The 19,040-nt window shown below is 37.9% G+C and overlaps 1 protein-coding gene across 1 annotated transcript; it reads right to left on the bottom strand.

Annotated features, from left to right (window-relative positions):
* Window positions 1–9,398: 9,398 nt before the first annotated feature.
* Window positions 9,399–10,022, bottom strand: LOC141629837 (uncharacterized). Its single transcript, XM_074442771.1, has one exon. The coding sequence runs from the start codon at window positions 10,020–10,022 to the stop codon at window positions 9,399–9,401; it is 624 nt and encodes a 207-aa protein (XP_074298872.1).
* Between the last annotated feature and the right edge of the window lie 9,018 nt (window positions 10,023–19,040).

Here is a 19,040-nt window from a genome sequence, read left to right as displayed (position 1 = left end):
TTGTAGGAGCTAATGCAAAGACTTGGGAGACGTCCTAAAGTCGCGAACTCGCCCTACAATTTTGAACCGGTCACCATGGGATATGAGTCGGGATCGCTATGTGTTTACTAATGCTCTATTGCGTGTGTTGGATGGATGAGTTTTATATAGTTGAATGGATGTGTGGTGGAAAAGATGAAGGTAAATTTTTTTTTTTATGATAACACGAATTGTGATGGGAATTACTACTAGTTACTATTGTGTATATGCATATGATTGCGTGCATATGATTGGATGAATAAGTTGTATGAATACGGGTATGAATGTGATCTATGATTTGGTTGAAAAGATGAGTTAAGGAATTGCATGAGAATATGAAATTCATGTGGAGAACATGTTTATGTGATGGAAGTGGATTTTCTACTTTTGCTATGTTAGTAACATGTGACTAGGGAGATTTTATGTCGTATATTATGTTATTGTGTACGTGAAGTTATAAAATAAAAATATGTGGGTAATACGTGATTGGTAAATTGAGTGATGCATGTGCATAATGGATGTTGTTGCTTGGCTTTTGAAGTTAGTAACATGTGGTTAGGGATACAGGTTTTATGAGCATCGAGTTGTTTTTGTTTACCATGTTGTCATTTAAGTTGTTTGGAAGTAAAAGCAAGTAGTTGTGTTTTCGATTATAGCAAGGTTGTCTTTAAACTGTTATAACTTGAGATGCATAAATGATTTTAATGTGATTCCAATTGGAGGTGATAGCTTGTTCTATTACGATTCTAACGATAGGTCACACGCCCAAAACGACCAAGAAATGAGTGAGTTATGACTGTTTTACGAAAACTGGACAGTGCTGAGAAATGCGTAGGTACTCGATCGAGTAACCTTGGTACTCGATCGAGTACGTCAGTTACTCGATCGAGTAGCCCTGGTGATTTATTTTACGTGCTTCTGACCTTCACCTACTCGATCGAGTAAGTCCCTTACTCGATCGAGTGGCCTGTACTCGATCTAGTGACCCCTATTTTGGGTCATATGCTTATCTTTCGAATTCGTTGCATATTTTGTTTAATTCAAAGTTGTTATATTGCTTCTTTATGCATTGTTTTACATGTATGTTGGTCTTGATACATAATCTACCCAATCTTATGGTGAAGTGAGTGGCACCCGTGGTGAGTAGGAATTCGGTGGGAGGACATGGGTTATATGTGTTGTGATAGATAGTGGAAAAAGAAAAGACAGATCGTTATGGCTTAATTGAGACATAGAGCATGTTTTCTAAGATGAAATTAGAGGGGTGATATGATTGTGTGTTGAGTAACGTAAAAATAAGTGAATGTGGGCAGGGGATGATGTGAGTTTATGGAGCGTGAGAATGAAAAGATTGAAAGAAAGGATGTGGATAGTAACAACCTGAGATGTATAACGAATTATGGAGGGAGATGGTTAGGAATAGTGTTGAGTAAGAATATATGTAATGAAAGGTCGTCTTAGAGGAATTGAGAAGAGTGGTATATAGTGAACTTAATGGAGACATGTCGCGAGGTGGATTTGCAGATAGTGACTGAGTTTGGAAATTTGTGTTATCGAGAGACGAAACTAATGTGTGATTTCATTGGACGATTAACGATATAAAAAGAATTTTGATTTCTAGAGATGTAAAAAGGGAGATGTAATTGTTTGAACATTAAACGTTGATTTTTATGGACAAATTAGTGACAAGTGTGAGTGAGTGGAGTGATGTGAAAGGATCCATGGTAAGAAAGAGTGAGATGGTATAGACATGAAATCGTGAGATTTGAGTTTTGGAGCGATGAGAAGGTAATTGGAGCACTAAAGGGGTTAGGTAGAAGTAATAGGAGTTGAGATATTAAATGGAATTGTTGAGTATGAAGAGAAAAGCAGGATAAAAGTAAGCTGAGAAAAAATATTCACCGGAGTTATGTGATATAAAAGTAAGGAATCATCGGGATGCATGATATTATCAAGAGTAAGTAAGTTAATGGTTATACAGAAGTTTCAGGACATCATAATTAATCATGAGTTTCGAGGAATTAAGGGAGTATGAAGTTGGTAGAGTATTTGCACGATACGAGATTTTTGGTGGAGATTTAGATGACGATACAGTTCGAGATAGTATTGGGAAGAATGTTGAGGTAATTTTGTTGATGGGTGATGTTCGTTATTTGGGATGCTAACCACAAATAGGAAAGAAATCGTGATGTTTAGAGATGAGCGTAAGAGGTTTGATGCCCGGACAGTGGTAGTGTTATGGTTTGTGACAAATGGTTAAGAGTGATGGTATATTAGAAAGGTAGCAATTCAAAAGAGGTTGATTTGGTAGGGACCTGATTATTGTGTATAATTGTGAGAGGGTATAAGATGTGGTTAGATGAGGCGGATGCTAATAGTTGAATAGTAATGGTATGGTTATACTTGGCAGGAAGTGATGGTTGTGCGAATGGGGGAAAATGTTATGAGGGGCATATGAGTTAAGCTCGGGCGGCAGGTAACCTATGTTGGGTGGTAACTTACGTGATCAGGATTGACTAGTTGGTTGTGATTATGGGTCTATGATATGTGTAAATATTTGTGTGAGGTTCTGACCTCACAAGAAGTGGTATATCTGGTGTGATAGTTATAAAGTCATTATCCGAATGTTACGTAATATATGTTGGAAACGATAATTTAATTGAATGATGTGTAAAAAGGTAATAATTTGACTGTTTTGGCATGAATAGTTATGCTTGTATGTATTCATGAAACATGTGTATTCCATGAAATGGTAAGGATAATGTTCATGAGATTCTTGTTTGTTTATTCCGCATAATATGTTGTGTTGTGATTTAGCAAAGCAGTCTGAGTAAGTTTTCTTGTCCGAGATGTTATACTGAGTCAGTGTTTATGGGATCGTGTATGTAGTTGTGATGTCTATCGATGTGGTTGTGGTACCTCGGGTGGTGATCCGGGCACGATATTTAGTGTTATGATGCGGTTATTTTCGCATCTGCGTGTGGTGTTTGGTGGCGGTGTTGTGATGCCGTCACCGGTTGTGGTGGAGTAGGGAGGATGATTATGATTCCAGTTTCGAAAGTACATACCAGTTATACATAGATTGTTGTTTTGTTTGATGTTGCTCCCTGCGAGTTTCAGTTTGTGCAGATAAACAGTTGTCTTGTTTATTGATGTTTTCTTTACCAGGTTAAGTTGGGAATGAGGGTATAGTATGATATGAAATAGAGTTGTATATGTCTTCGTTGTTGTCATGGTATAGTGATATTCTGTTAATGGGACACGGTTGTGAGAAGTTGTTACGGTAATTTTGATCTTGTTCAAGATAAGGCTTTAGTAGACATAGTCGTGGCAAGTGATTCGTAGAACATGGGTGGTAATGATCTGATATATACAGGTGGTTCATAATCCTTTGTTGAGACAGTGAGTGTAGCGTGTTGAGTAATTAGTGTCGTGTTAAGTTATGTATGAGTCTTGCGGTAATGAAAGAAAGGAACTTGAGGATCTAGTGTGAGTGTACGTAACAAGTATGGATCGTGAGTTATGCTTTTGGCGATAAGAGTTTTATATAGTTTGTATAGCGAGGTGTGTCATGTTGCGGTAATAGGGAACAAGCGAAGTTTTGGGTTAAGCTAAGGATTTTGTGGTATAGGTTAGGTGGTGTGACGGGTGAGGTTAAGTATGAGAATTGTTTAAGTAAGAGAGCCTTAGATATATGCATGGTGAGTGTTTGGTTTATAGACGGTTATCTTTGATATGTGGTGGTAAAGAGGGTAATGAAAAGATATATCTAGGATTTAGTATTAGTGAGTTACGAGGACGTAACATTTATCTTAAGAGGAGTAGGATGAGATAAAAGAGATTTTGATGGTTGTTCATATGGTAGTATATTTGGAAGTAGAGTGTTGGTGTAGCATAAGATATGGATTTGTATATGTTGTGGTTGATAGTGTTAAAAGGTCACGGACGTGCTTGTAGTAGTTTGATGTTAGGAATGCGAGAATACTTCGATAGTGTTGAGAGTTGGATGATTAGATTATGAGTGTGAGTAAACTTCGAGGACGAAGTTCCTTTTAAGGGTGGTAGAATGTAACATTCCGTTTGATGTCTAAGAGTGTCTTGATTTTGGATTTGATAGTGGATGATATTATGGAGCTAGCAGCGTTAGAGGATGGTAGTTGGTTATGCATGGAGTTGGTGTCGTGAGAGATATATATATGTGGTGGATACGATATCGTGAGTCATGTTAGGGAAGTAAACATAGTTGGTGGAGTGGGTGTTAAAAGTTCATGTTTTATGTTTGGTCGAGTTCTTGAGTTCTTAGTTATGTTGTTGTGTCTTGGTCGAGTTAGTATGGTTGTTTTTATGTATGGGTTGAACTTCGGGGACGAAGTTCTTTTTAAGGAGGGAAGACTGTAATACTCCGTATTTATAAGTCTCTGGGTACTCTATCGAGTAGGCCTTACTCTGTCGAGTAAGGGGGAGTTGCGTCTTAAAATAGTTTCTGACCTGTTGGGTACTCGATCGAGTAACGTAGATACTCGATCGGGTAAGGGGGCACTCGATCGAGTACCTTAGCTACTCGATCGAGTAGCCGGTTTACGGGGAGTGATTTGACGGGTTTTGCTAATAACGCGAGTTTGATATAAAAGGTTTCCGTCGATTTTTTCGTCATTTCTCTTAACCTTTCTAAACCCTTCAAAAGAAAAGGAGTTACGTAGTTCTCTCCCGTCGCGTTGTTGGCAAATCCCCAAGGCTAGGAGTATCAGATCATCTTGTTCTTTGCATCATAGTGATCCTTGCGTCGAGGGTAAGAGCTGTATACCAATTTTATAGTATTTCGTCAAGTTTCGTTAAACCCTAATTTTTGGCATTGAGGGTTTTTATGATTTGTTAAGGTTAGATTGTGATTATGTGACTATGTGATAGGAGAAGGATTTGTAGAGGAGAGGTTTTGAGGCAAATGCTAGATCGTCGATGATTGTGTTGCTTTCGGTATGGTTTCCCTACTCGATTACTTACATAATGTGTGGTGATTGTCTTTGTAATTAGTGTGATTGATTGATTCGAGAGCGGTTGTTGATATTGTGATTGTGATTGTTTGTCTGTGGTTCTCGAGATGCGTTCTCGGCTGAGTGGAGTCACTTGCGGGAGTGGCTTCACGCCCTAGTTTCGCCCTTCGTGGAACCCGCCACGGAAGGGGATGTACACATTAATGGGACAGGGTTATCGCTCGGTATGATGAGCGGGGCTTAGGTGGGAACGGCTGCGGTCCCCCACTGGCGGTGGTCCGGTGGACGATCGGTCACGGAGATGGAGTGGAGTGCCGATTGTGTATGATTGCTTGAGTTTGTTTGGTTGTTGTTTGTTGATTATATAACTTGTGTAAATAGTACTGACCCCGTTTAAATGTTTTAAAAACTGTGGTGATACATTCGGGGGTGGTGAGCAGTTATTGAGCAGGTACGATATGACGCGTATGGGATAGCTGGGATTGCCACGATATGATGATAAAAGTCTTCCGCTGTAGCTTAGTAGTTCATAACATTTCAGTTAGAACAGTGACAGTCAGTTTGAGAACATGTATTTATACTTTTGGTTTTGGTTTCGAGTTTGTAACCTTTCACTAAGTATTTCTATTTAAATGTTGTTTCTTCATTGTTTATTTTATTATCATTGCCTCGGGCAACCGAGATGGTAACATCCTTATACCTGGGTGGTCCTGGTAAGGCACTTGGAGTATGGGGGTGTTACAAAGTCCTTCAAGATTTTTATATTACCATGGATGTTCTCAGCTAAGTGTCTTTCTTTTCATTTTCGTCTTTCTTTTCATTGTTGTCTTTGTTTTCAATGTCGTACAGGTTTTCATTCCTATTGTTACACCCTTGCCATTTGTCTTTTGTTACCATGTTAGTAAGAAGATGTTAGAAGTGATGCACTTGATGCCTCCGTCAACTGACTATTCTCGCCATGTTAGACCTGTGGTATATCTTCAAATCTTTTCGCAATAAAGTGCCTGATTTTCGTCTAATTTTTGTGAGAGATTATTTACTTGTCATTATTTTACTTTATCAGAAGAACTTGTTAAGTACACTTTCAAGTAAGATTCCAAAGCTGGTGTCTTCATGGCTTTTGATTCCTAAGTTGTATATTCCGCACGTTGCCGTTGATGTCGAGCATGATACTGGAATCTACCTCATGCGTCATATGGAGATGTACAATGGGGCTAAGGGGCGCTTTGGTTCAAAGGTGGGTCCAAAGGGAGTAAGTCTGTATTATTGAATTCAACTTTTCCTTGTATGTGTATTAAATATGAAGGCACTGATGTTGATTTCTTTTATTGTTATTGTTCAGAGAGTTGATGTTAAATGTTATGTTGTGAGTGTTTGCAATGAAATTCTAACTTTGCGATACAAGTCTTACAAACTTCAAGTGACGGCTACAGCAAAGGCTTACAAGAATGGCGGTCAGATTCGGTAATGCGAAATCTTAAGTAGCTTTATTTTCCGTTTTTCCTTTTTTCCCCTTTAATCAAGGAGCTTTTATTTTCCCCTTTTCTCAGTAATCAGACGCCACATGATGATTTATCATATATAGATGTACACTTGATCAATTATATTCAGAATAATGGGAAGAATAAGGAGTAAGTTCTAACTGACCATACAGCTTTTTTTAAACTTCAATTTTTGTCCACTCTTTGTTGTTCCGTGTTTTCTAATTACAACATGTGCATCATTAGTGAGGTCGTTGTAAAAACCGATTGGTTGCAAGTTACCCAAGACGTGTTGCAGACCTTGTTGCCAGGAAATTGGGTAATGGATATGGTTATTGATGCTGCTGGTATTCGTACTACAATTGAAAACCCAAGTGTTGTGTATTTTCCGACAATCATAAAGGTATTCATATTCCTTATTGTGTCAAATGCTTGTTTTTGGTTTTTGAAATTACAAAGAATTTTGACAAATGTTCTCAAATTTCAGGGAGTTGTCGGTAAAAAAGGGTTTCGAAGTCAATACGTCCTACTTGAATACTTGCCCCTCAATCTAAACACAACCAAACTGGTAAATAAACATTCTCTTACTTTTTTTTCCATGCACTTTTTTTTCTATGCACTTTTTTTTTTCATTTGAAGTCGATACATCCTACTTGACTATTTTGTTATATTTCAGGCTTTCTTTCCTTATTGTGTGGAGAGATCACATTGGTTTGCATGTGTTGTTAACTTTGGGAAAAAGGATGAACTTCATATTCGACTACAGCCTGCCCAGGCGCCCTGAAGTCAGACAAAATGTTTTAGTTGAACATGTATGATTTATTAATTTTTGCACAAAAACATGTTGCCCCTGACTTATTATATCCGGAAGGCTTCTTAACAGTTTTTGACTGCCCAAAATGCATTGTCGAATAAAAATACTGTTGGTGATATTTATGTGCATGAAATACCCTTGTATGTCCATGTAATAACCTTCAACGTGCATGAAATACCCTTTTACCCTTGGAATAGCATCGACATTTATTTTTTGAAAGTTATGTCGGTACATTTAGCTGAGAGTTTATTCAACGAGTTTATTCAATTGTGAATATGATATACGAAAGGCAGCTTAATGGTTTTCGACTTTCCAAAATGCATTGTCGAATAAGAATACTGTTGGCAATATTTATGTGCAGGAAATAACATTGCCTGTGCATGACATAACCTTGAATGTGCATTAAATACCCTTATACCACAATCACAATCACTCAATGTCTTGTTTTTGTATAGCTCCTGCCTGCTTTGGAGATCATCGCAAGAGACTCTCAAAGATACACAAGGTTGTTGAAGATCAAGACTTTTCAGTGGGAGGTTGTGCAAGTGCCTCGACAAAAGAACGGGTATTCTTGTGCAGTTTATTTGTTAAAGTGGCTAGAAAATTTGTGTGATCAAGCATCATAGACTGATGAGCGTTCTTACGAGGTATAAATTTTTCAACAAACTTTTGTAAACATTATTCGGTAAATTTTATTTCAAGTCTTTCAATATTTGTTGTCAAATAAAATTTATATGTAGGATTTGGATGAATATGCTACGAGTATGATTGCACACCTCATCAAATGGAAGCGAAACACGAGAAAGGTAAATATAAAGAACTTTTGAATGCCTAATTTAAATTTTGCCTAATTTTAATCTTCTCTTCATTAGATTCTGTCTCGGAGTGACTTTTATGTAACAGTCCCCTCCCCCCCCCTGTTTTTTTTGTAGGATTATCACTAGGTGATATTTTCTAAACCCTTGAGTCTAGGTATGTGCAAAGGGAGTGGCAGATGACCTAATCCAACATTCGAAACACCGAGCCATTTTTTGATCTGATTCCTTGAGTCGAGGGGTGTGCAAAGGGAGTAGCCCCTGGAATATTAGATTCTTGGTACATATTAGATTCTGGAATATGTAGTACACTAAATCTTGAGAGTAAATATTAGATTTTGGAATATGTAAGGCGTGTAAGACATGAAGTCATGTTTCTAGACTAATTCTCAAAACATGTCACGAGGAAACGAAAACGAGAGACAATTTTCAAAATTGGACAACGAACATATCACGAGGCAACGAAAACGAGAGACAATTTTCAAAATTGGACAACGAAAAGGCTGTACGGAAATCTCTCTAACATCGTAAATGCATTAAAAAATGTTCCACGTGCATGAAATAACAGTGTGCATGCATGAAATATGTAAGTCATGTGTCCAAGGTCAAATCTTAAAGTAATCTCAAGTGAACTTTTAAAATGTTGCATTTTCATTTAGATTTTGGAATTTTATTATTAACGTCGACGGTTGGGGATGTGGTAGCAAAGAAGGATGTAGTGGTAGATCACATTTCTCCGGTTTCTTAATACTTGACTTAATCTTGCGTTAGAAAACGTTCTACGTGCATGAAATAACCATGATGTGCATAATTAAACCATGTACATTTCTCCGGTTAATTGATCACATTTTAGTGTTGGGATATTCTCATTTTGAATTACCAAATATGGTGACACAGTGAATAAATTAATCGCCTTAAGGTTTCTTGATACTCGCCTAATGGGTGCATGAAATAACGTTCTTTGTGCTTGAAATACATGTGTATGTGCATGAAATACCGTTGTATGTGCACGAAATAATGGTGACAGGAACACTCACATTTTACATTCTATAAGTGTTACATTCATTCGTCTTAAGAAAAAAAGTCCAACATCTATCAAATAAAATAAAAAGTCCCTAATTATTCAATAAGGCAAATGTCCAACATCTATCAAATAAAATAAAAAGTCCCGAGTTATTCAATAAGGCAAATGTCCAACATCTATCAAATAAAATCAAAATCCCGAATTTTTCAATAAGGCAAATGTCGAATGCTTTAAATATTCTTTAAAAAAAATACTCTACTCATTGTCGGTTGTCCTTCGGTCACAATTCCTGCTGTCGTGGTTCGCCATCTCCCCACAAGCCCTGCATTTTCTTAGCGCTTTGTTGTTCACTTCCCCAGCTCGTTGTCTTTGTGAGATCAGCCTTTTTCCCGAGCTTTTGTTTTTGCACTGCCTTGGAGGCAAAACCTTAATCTCACTAGGGATGCTTATTCCTAAAAGCATCCCAATTTCAGCATTCTTGTCCTTTACCTTTGCAATACCAGTATTGCCAGTTTCATCAGGAGCATTTTTTACCCTTTCCTTGAACTCACGCAAAATCCCAAGCAACTCATGAGAATGCCAAGGACTCTGTTCAAAGAGTGCCACACAAGTAAACAACTCTGACCATAACTCACCAACTTTGTTTTTCTGTACATCCATTGATGTACAACCAGCAAGAAACTGGCCATTAGGGCCGACGATTGGCTGGCAGGTTGCTAGTTTGCTCGAGCGACTAAGCAGGTAGTCAATTGGAACTTTATGAATTCCCCGATCTTTAAAGACACACAGAGCATGTCGATAGAGTATTCCATGTCTTTCAAACTTCTTGCAAGTGCATACCACTGAAACATCATCCTTCTTAAAACCAACCTTATACATTTTGTTTCGAACTTGATTTATGATGTCTGTGTATAGAATTGGATATGTTTGATCTTTTTCTTTATCCCCAACACCACATGAATAGCAAGCCACTTCGACTTCCTTTTGAAACTCGCCGAAAATTGTTAGAGTGTAGATTTTTGATGCATGCTTTTCTAGGGCTAATGGAGTCGACAACTCGGGGAAGGAGTTTTTTTATTGTGCAACGAGTTTTGAATGATTCAATCTTTGTGCATCCATCACACTCTCAAATCTCATCCAAAACTCAACTAGGGTTAAATTAGAATTAGTAAAGTTGCTGAAAAAGTGGTTTTCTGACTCTGACCTGGAGGTTGTTCTCATCAAACCTCCTAAAAACAGGTCGCAAAAGTAAGTTGGAACCCACATATTTCTAATGTTGTACTTCTCGTTAAGCCACTCGTTATCCGACAACCCATGAGATTCAACTAGTGTTGTCCACCTTTCCTCAAATTCAGGCGGCTCTACATCTTCGCTCCAAACACATCGGTTTATCTAATTCAGAAACTCAGTATCTTTACATATTATAGGCCCTACCTTCTCAGGCAACTTTTTTAGTATGTACCACATGCAATATCTGTGTTGTACCTTGTCTTTCCAGGGTAATTTCATTCCTTCTTCTATCCCCACATCTTCATTAGTTATCATACAAACTGGATGACAACCCCCCATAGCCTCTACGAATTTCGTAAATAGCCAAGCAAAGGAGTCCTTGCTCTCATTAATAATAAGTACAGCCCCAAAGGTCACGCATCTCTTATGATTATCCACCCCTGTGAAAGGGCCAAATATCATCCTATACTTGTTTTTTCTAAAGGTCGTATCAAAAGAGGTCATGTCCCCGAATAGCAAATAGTTTTTAATACTAATAGGGATAGCCCAAAACACATGTGACAATCGACCTATCTCGTCTACATCAAAATCAAAATAAAAAGATGGACACATGTGTTTTATCTTCATAAAATTCTCAATAAGCATTTGAGCATCCCCCTTTGATAAATAATTTTTGATATCTCTAGAAAAGTTCTTAAAGTCTTCCAATAACGCACCCACATTCCTATAACCTCTAACATACTCCTTGAACAACCTATACGACTTAACTAGACCTATGTTATTTTTGGAGTTGTTAATTATCATTTTTTTGTGAACTACTTTCAACTCTCTCGTTTCTGTCAAATGTACCATTGTTGATGGTGTTTGTGGCATATGATTATGACCTTCATGAAAACCATAAATTTGGTATTTACCCATATCAGGACCTTCCTCCAAAATTCTCTTAAATTTAATACAAGAAGGACATTATATCCTAGTCCTTTGCCTCTAGTGATTTTTCCCTTTCGCTTCACATACTCCAGCCTTATTACAGACAACTTTTTTATGCGTAACGACACCCTTTTTAGACTTTTGTAAGCTTAATCTAGTCACAAACCCACATTCTTTTGCATATGCTTCATAAAACTCAACACGTAGTTCAAGCTTATCGAATATCATACCAATAACAGGCTTAAGATGGATGAGACACTCAAAAACCCGATTCGTGTTGCTTGAAGAACCTTTTGCTGCCTCCTCGTCCTCTACCTCCTCTACTATGATATCTGCATATGTGGTGCAATTAAAGTAAGAAGGATGGGGGATACAAAAGAATATGAATCACACTCTCACAAATTAGTGTTGCGGGATAATCCAAATACACTCCCCCTGACCATAAACATTCTATTACATAACCACATGTATAGAACAACACTGTTCTAACCTCCAAAGCGAGGGTGTGTTAATACTTGCCTTATACATGCATGGGAAAGTGCTATATGTGCATGAAATAAACTTCTACATGCATCAAATAGGAGGCAAATCGTGTTCCCTAATAGACAGTCTGAGAAGTTTAACTACTCTATCCAACAAGCAAAATATAGCTTTCATGAATCATAAATTCCAACAGAATTGTACCTTCAACAAATTCGAAAGTCACAACTTCAGGAACATCATGTTCAACTGCAATTGCAGATATTTCTAATATAGGCTGACATGCATTAGCTTCAACAGTCACTCCTTCGTTTGTAATGACATTTGAAGAAGTTTGTGATAGTATTAAGCAGTTGTCATTGTCATTATTGCCGCAACAAGAAATGTCAAAAATTAAATAAGCAACAATACAACAGTATAATTCATGAAATTGAGTCCCTGATTTTAACAAATGTAGGCAATTTCACAATTTCTCCAACCCTAATTTCACAATTAAGCCAATTTGATTCACAAAATCACACTTTGATGCGCCTAAACAGGAATTTGATGCACATAAACAGGAATTTGATGCACATAAACGGTTTCCAGTGTCCTGATTTCAACAAATTTAGGTGATTTTCCAATTTCTCCAACCCTAATTTCTCAGTTTCCTCAATCTAATTCATAAAACCCTAAATTCAGAAGCATAATTTATCAATCCAGATAGATGAATCAAACCCTAATTTCATGATTTCAACAAATTTTTCAATTTCCCTAACCGTAATTTCTCAGTTTCCCCAATTTAATTGACGAAACCCTAAATTCAGAAGCATAATTCATCAATTCAGAAATCTAATCGATGAATCAATCCCTAATTTCACGAATAATATAATTTAATCCACTAATTCAACTAATTTCACAACAAATAATCATCAAGATCGAAATTTTACCTCGAATTTAAAGGCTTCATTGATTGAAGCAGCGTCGAAAGGTTGATTGTCGAAGAATTTATCGTTCGATTGTAGTGAAAGTTAAGGTTTTATTATCGAAGAGGCGATGGCGGAAGGTTTTCATAGTCGACGAGATGAGTTGAAGAAGAGAGAGAAAGAATGATGAGAGAGAAAGCAAAATTAGAAAATAAGTAAGATTAGTTGGGTTTGGGTGGGACGCGCGAAAAAGTTTGGGCTTTGGTTGAGTTAATCTCAGCCTGTGTATTATTAGATTCAAGGGTTGTTAAGTGGTTCTCATGGTTCTCATTATATGGGTAGTTCTCACCGGATCTCGACCCTATATATATATATATATATATATATATATATATATATATATATATATATATATATATATATATATATATATATATATATATATATATATAGGCCGAATCCGGTGAGGCCGTTAATTATGGCGAGGCGGCCGGCCTCACCAAATTCCTTCATTAATCTTTCATTGGGCTGAAAATTTAGGGGTCACTCCAAATCTTTTCATTTAGCCCAAAATACTTTTTCTCCCTAAAATATTATATCATATAATAGCCCAATCACACAATATCTCTCTAAAATATAACAAACAAATTTTTTTTTTCTGAAAATTCTTCATCAAGCAAAATCGTCGTTCAACGGAAATTCTTCAGCAAGCGAGCTCATCAATTTGTTCATCGATTGTTCGTGGATTTCATCAAAACAACATTCAACAACGTTGATTCAAGTAATTTCAGAAGAAAAATCGAATAATTTTCAGGTAATTTCACAATTTTCATCAAAATTGAGTATATTCATACAATTCTGTCAATTCACTCATAAATTGATGATATCAGGTTCGAATTTGATCAAATTGAACGATTTTGTAAATAAAACGTTCGAATTTGACCAATATTTTGAGCGATTTGCTTTTTCTCAATTGCTATGCTATGGAGATTGTTCGTGGATTTCGTATTACTTACTAAATTGTTTTTGACGATTTTGTAGCTCTAATTGCTATGGAGATTGTAGATATCACAATGACTGATGATAATAGTGTTATTGAATCAGGTATATCGTTTTTTATGTAATTTTTGTAAAATCTCATGTTTTATGATTCAATTTGCATTTGTCAAAATTTCTGCTCGATTATTAAGTAATATATGGATCGATATTGTATCTCAGTTTTTTTGCAAGGTTTAGTTTATGAATTGAGTTGATTTTGTGAATCTTAGAACCTAATTGTGTGACTGTAAGAGTTGGTTGAATTGTTACTGTAAGAGTTATCAATTGAGTGGATTTTGTTGTTTGGTGAATCTCAGACCTAGTTTAGTGAATCTCAGACCTAGTTTAGTGAATCTTAGAGCTTGTTTTGTGAAACTTATCATAAGTGGTTAGAATCACCTTTTCTACTCTTTTACTTATTTTGTGAATCTCAGACCTAGTTTAATGAATCTTAGACCTTATTTTGTGAATCTCAGACCTTACTCAGTGAATCTTAGCAAATGATGATAGTGTGATAATTAATTAAAACATAATATTCAGAAAATTTCGCAGGTCGATGGCTTTCGAATTAACTAAACAACAACATTCAAAAATAAAATAAAATGAAAAGCTGAAAAATTAAGCAAGATATGATATTTCTTTAGTTTATCAATCACCCTTATTTGTTCGAGGCAATGTACATAGAGCAATATTGATATAGCTATAGGTGCAGCTGATACCGTCGTTTAGTACCAAAATTAAATTTATAATTCCAAACTAAAACTATAGCTAGTGATAGTAAGGGTCGAACCACAGGGAGACAAGGTTGATTTTGTTTGCTATTTTTCAGTCTACAAAGTAACAATTAATTGGGGGTTTTGAAATTGATTGATTAACTGGCTAATTGCTAAAATGAATATTCTTAACAAGATAAAAAAGAGGATCGGGAATTTCGGTTCACCATGGCAAATAACAGTCACCAAGCGTGAGGTCTCATAATACGGTCTCAGGGAAAATAAGCTAGTCTTTCGATCAAAGCTCAAATAACCTCACGGTCTAATAATTCCCTAGAATTTATCAAAGCTTTCACTCAAGATAAATTCTAAATCTAACGATAAATCAAATTACCAATCTTTCAATCTAGCAAAGGGATCTATCAAAAGATAACAAGACCAATACGGAAGAAATCATGCTACACAACAATCCTAATTTCACACCATGGCTCACTTATTCCCAATCAAAGGAATTACCTACGCATAATCATAACTACACTAATTGCGAAATTAATAAATAAGAACAAATTCAACATGATGGAATCTAACTAGAACAAAGGGGAGAAATTCAATTGTTGAAATTAATTGATGAAACAAGAATCAAAATAACAAGAAAAAAATAAGAAAGAGGAAGAATTGCATAAAAGCTTACTAATTGAATATCAAGAACAAAGCATTCGAATCAAAGGTTTCCGTCTCCAGCTAGATCTGAAAACTAAGTTTTTCGAATGAAAGCATAACCTAAAAGTTCTGCGTTCTCGATAAAAACATAACCAAAGTTAATTACAAGTTGGGCTTTTGAAAGTCTAACACGGAGAAATAACTATCGATTCGAAATCAGGTCGATCGACAGCCGAGTGGTCGATCGACCGAGTATGCGAACAAGAGCTTAAAATTTGAGCTCCGGTGGTCGATCGATCAAAAGCATTGTCGATCGATCAAAATGCTGAGCAGTGGCTCCTTGTTGCTTCCAATCAACTCTTCACTCCTTGCACGCATCCCAAGGTGAGTAAATGCGACTCTCCTTCTTCTTGGCTTCCTTGAACTTGCTTCCGGAGGACGAATTTGGCTTGATTTAGCCCACTTCCGCGCATTCCTACAATAAATCATAGAAAATGCAAAGTAAACCGTTTCGAGAGAAATAGCAGCCTTAAGCTACCAATTATGCATAGAAATACATGCTAAAGCCACATATAAAGTGTATAGAATATGCACGTATCAAATCTCCCCAAACCAAACCTTACTGGTCCCCAAGCAAGCACTATGACCCGTATATAAAAAAAACTAAATGGAACGGAGTACATTTCAGAGCTAACTACAAGTCAATGCCAAACCATTTAATGCCCAAAGTCACCCACTGCAAAGCTTAAATCAAGTGAACAAATTTATGCATATCATAGAATTAAGTCGGGCGTTCGACCTTGCAAGACTCATACAATCGGACTCTCCCGGATCACTCTTTTCTCAGCAAAGCAAATGGTAAGATAATATGTAAAAGAGAGGGAAGAAAAGTATAGTCTCTCACCTAGACTGCGACCGACAAAACATGTATGCTTGACTAGCATGAATAATGATTCTATTTACCGTACATACGCATAACCACCGTCAAGGACTATCACATGCCGAACTATTGCAAAATTTGGATATGTGAGGCTAAGTGGGAAAGAAGGGGCAAAACAATTATGGGAAAGTGAAGGTAAGAGCCAAGCTAGTACCTAACAAACCATGAAAAACCGAATCCCGTTCTTCCAACTCAACAAAAAGACCATGCCTTTATTGACTAGGCAACACAAAACCCAAACAAACGCCTCCAAATCATGAGGTAAGCACATGAGGCGTGTTCTTATTTCAACCGAGATCTTATTATTTTCAAGACTTTTTTTTTTCTTTTCTTTTTTTTTTTTTTTTTTTTTTTTTTTATAAAATCTAAACTGGTGGTCGATCGACCAATGATGGCAGTCGATCGACCACCCTGCACACACCAAAGCATTCTGCCCAGGTAAACAACTCATCTTTTTTTTTCATTTTTCTAAATTTTTCCTTTCTTCCTGTTTTCAGGCTGAATTAATTCCTTCACTCCTCAAAAATACCCGCTCCAACATTACAAGAGCGAACCAAAACAGCTTAAAACAATAATTTCCTCTACTACTTCCTAGCTTGGCACAATGGTAGGCTAAGTATGGGATGTAGTTGAGGGCAACTGGCAATTTTGGCTTATAGTGGAGTTAATGGGGCAAAAAGAGAAAGGGGAGGATGCAATAGCTCTCTAAACATGCAATACCGACCACAACCCAATGCGTATAGGCAATAAGCAATCAAAACTCATACACGTGCAAAACATGAAATGAAGGGAGTAACTACTCTCAATCCTAAATTAACCGGTCATAAATGTCACCAGTTATAGGCTCTATATCTCAGAAGGTATAAGTAGTTTGCCAAAAGTAATGAGTCAAGTCTAATTGCCCGAAATTGATTCCATAATAAAATTTGAGAGATCACTTTTAATTCTTGCTAAGCAGCTATGAAAAGGCAAGGAATGACATATTTAACTAATAGAGCAAAATCATCATTAATAACTCCAATCCGACTCAACTATATGCAAAAGTAAACGTGATATTTTTGGCTTTTATGAATTTTTTCTATTTTTTTTTTGTTTTTTTTTTTGAATGGTGAAAATAAAAACAAATGCAAACAGAAATGCACTAAACATGTGACTGGAATGCAATAAAAAACAAATGCAGATGCAAAACAAAAGGCATATGCAAATACCCTCCCCAAACCAAAACGCACAATGTCCCCATTGTACTCAACAGCAAATCACTAGCAGAAAAATGGGAGAATAAAAGCATAAAAAGTAAAAGGAAGCGAAAAGGGAAAGGAAAATAACTCACAAAATCCGACCTCCCCAAACCAAATAAAACGGGAGGTCACCAAAGATCTAATCTCCACCCTCGTAGTCGAGTCACCGTCCTCTCCCGGACCCCGAGTCGCTCTCCTCCTCCTCCGCAGCCAGCGCCGGAGTGGCCCTCCGGAACCGGAGGCACCAGCGAGAGTAGTGGGAGGGTCTCCCTAGCGTGAGGGTAACCTTTGGGGACAAAGTAAGAAGGGTGAGCCCGGTCACCCCCGGGAAGCATCCCTCCCCGAGCCAACTCATCGTAGACCGGGTACAGGGCGATGGCCGTGTCCAACCTGTGCTCGTTGAAACTCCTGCACAAGTCACCCAAAACACGTGACATTGCCCTCTGGTCCATGACCGGAGGGACAACCAAAGGAGTAGGTGGTCGAAAAGTGGAGGTGCCAGCAGTGGGAGTGGTAGTGGAGGTAGAGGGTGCCTGTGAAGAGGAGGCATGAGCTCTCCTCGAAGTGCTAGCAACAGGTGTGGCCGCCACCAGAGGAAGCCTGTAACTAGGCAGGGGCGGCCGAGCTGCCCCCTCAACAGTGGTAAGGGGTTGGACAGGAGGGTAGCCAGTGACAGGGATGCGGTCACAGATGAAAGAGTCAATCTTCCACCGCATCTGTCTATCGACCCAATAGACACCCCTCGCGTAACGGAGGTCCATGAAACGCAGCTCAGGGTCGATGGGGTCCTCCTGTCGAGGGAAAAGTAAAACAAGGCGGTTGGCGATACGTGTCACCAATCCGCCACATGCAATGGTGGTCAAGGTGCCCTCACTTACAGTCTGAAAGTGAGCGGCGGTCAAGTAGGCAATGTTATAGATGCGGGCTCTCCGACGCTCAACGTTCGAGATAGCCCGCCAAAATCGATAATATATTATTCACATTATTAGACTCTTTACGGCCAAAAATGGTATTACCCATTAGCCGAAGAAAATAACGAAGAGGGGGCAAGTGGACGGAAGTGCTCGTCCTCCTCGACCCGTAAGTGTCACCGATACAAGACCACATGGCCCGGTGAGTGTCGGGAGGGGTCCGAGGTTCGCCCTCGAAGTAAAGACCCGAGAAAACCCGCAAAATCGCAAGTGTCGAGAATAATTGACATTAAAAAGTCGAAAGGAAATGCAGGGTTTGTTCGCATCAGCCTCAAAGGCTTTGGAGTCAAAAGCGTAAGAGAAAAAGAATTCAAGGGTCATAACATAGTACGTGAACTCGGCCATGTCCACTAAACTGTCATACCCGTCCCATTTAGCGGGGACACGACCGAGGCTCAGTAATGTGACCTAGTTTCTCCAAAGTGTCTTTGTGGAGAAACCGGGCAATGTGACCTTTACACTCGAAACAAAGAAGGAAAATTTAGCGCGCTGAATAGGTTTATCAAAGATAACTGCGGATAGTCGGAGTAGACTATCCGTAGTGGATTCTATCATCACGGGCGGTCCTCGTTGCCGCTTAGCTGGCCTTTGGCTCGATTGTCCCTCTTGCATTGGCTCTTTTCCCTTTGTCATTGTTGTTACCTGCAAAACAGCCCATAAGCAACGAAAAACCCCTTAGCAATGTTAATATCTGAAACCCGAATCAAGATTAAACCCGAAGCGAATTAGGGTTTCGAATAAATTGGGGGAAACGGCTTAAAACACGTCCTAACTGCTTATTTGCGTTGAAAA

The sequence above is a fragment of the Silene latifolia genome, chromosome Y (genome assembly GCF_048544455.1).
Source record: "Silene latifolia isolate original U9 population chromosome Y, ASM4854445v1, whole genome shotgun sequence".
Taxonomy (NCBI): Eukaryota; Viridiplantae; Streptophyta; class Magnoliopsida; order Caryophyllales; family Caryophyllaceae; genus Silene; species Silene latifolia.
Note: the sequence above shows the minus strand (reverse complement) of the source record. Positions and strands in the feature narration are given on the sequence as shown.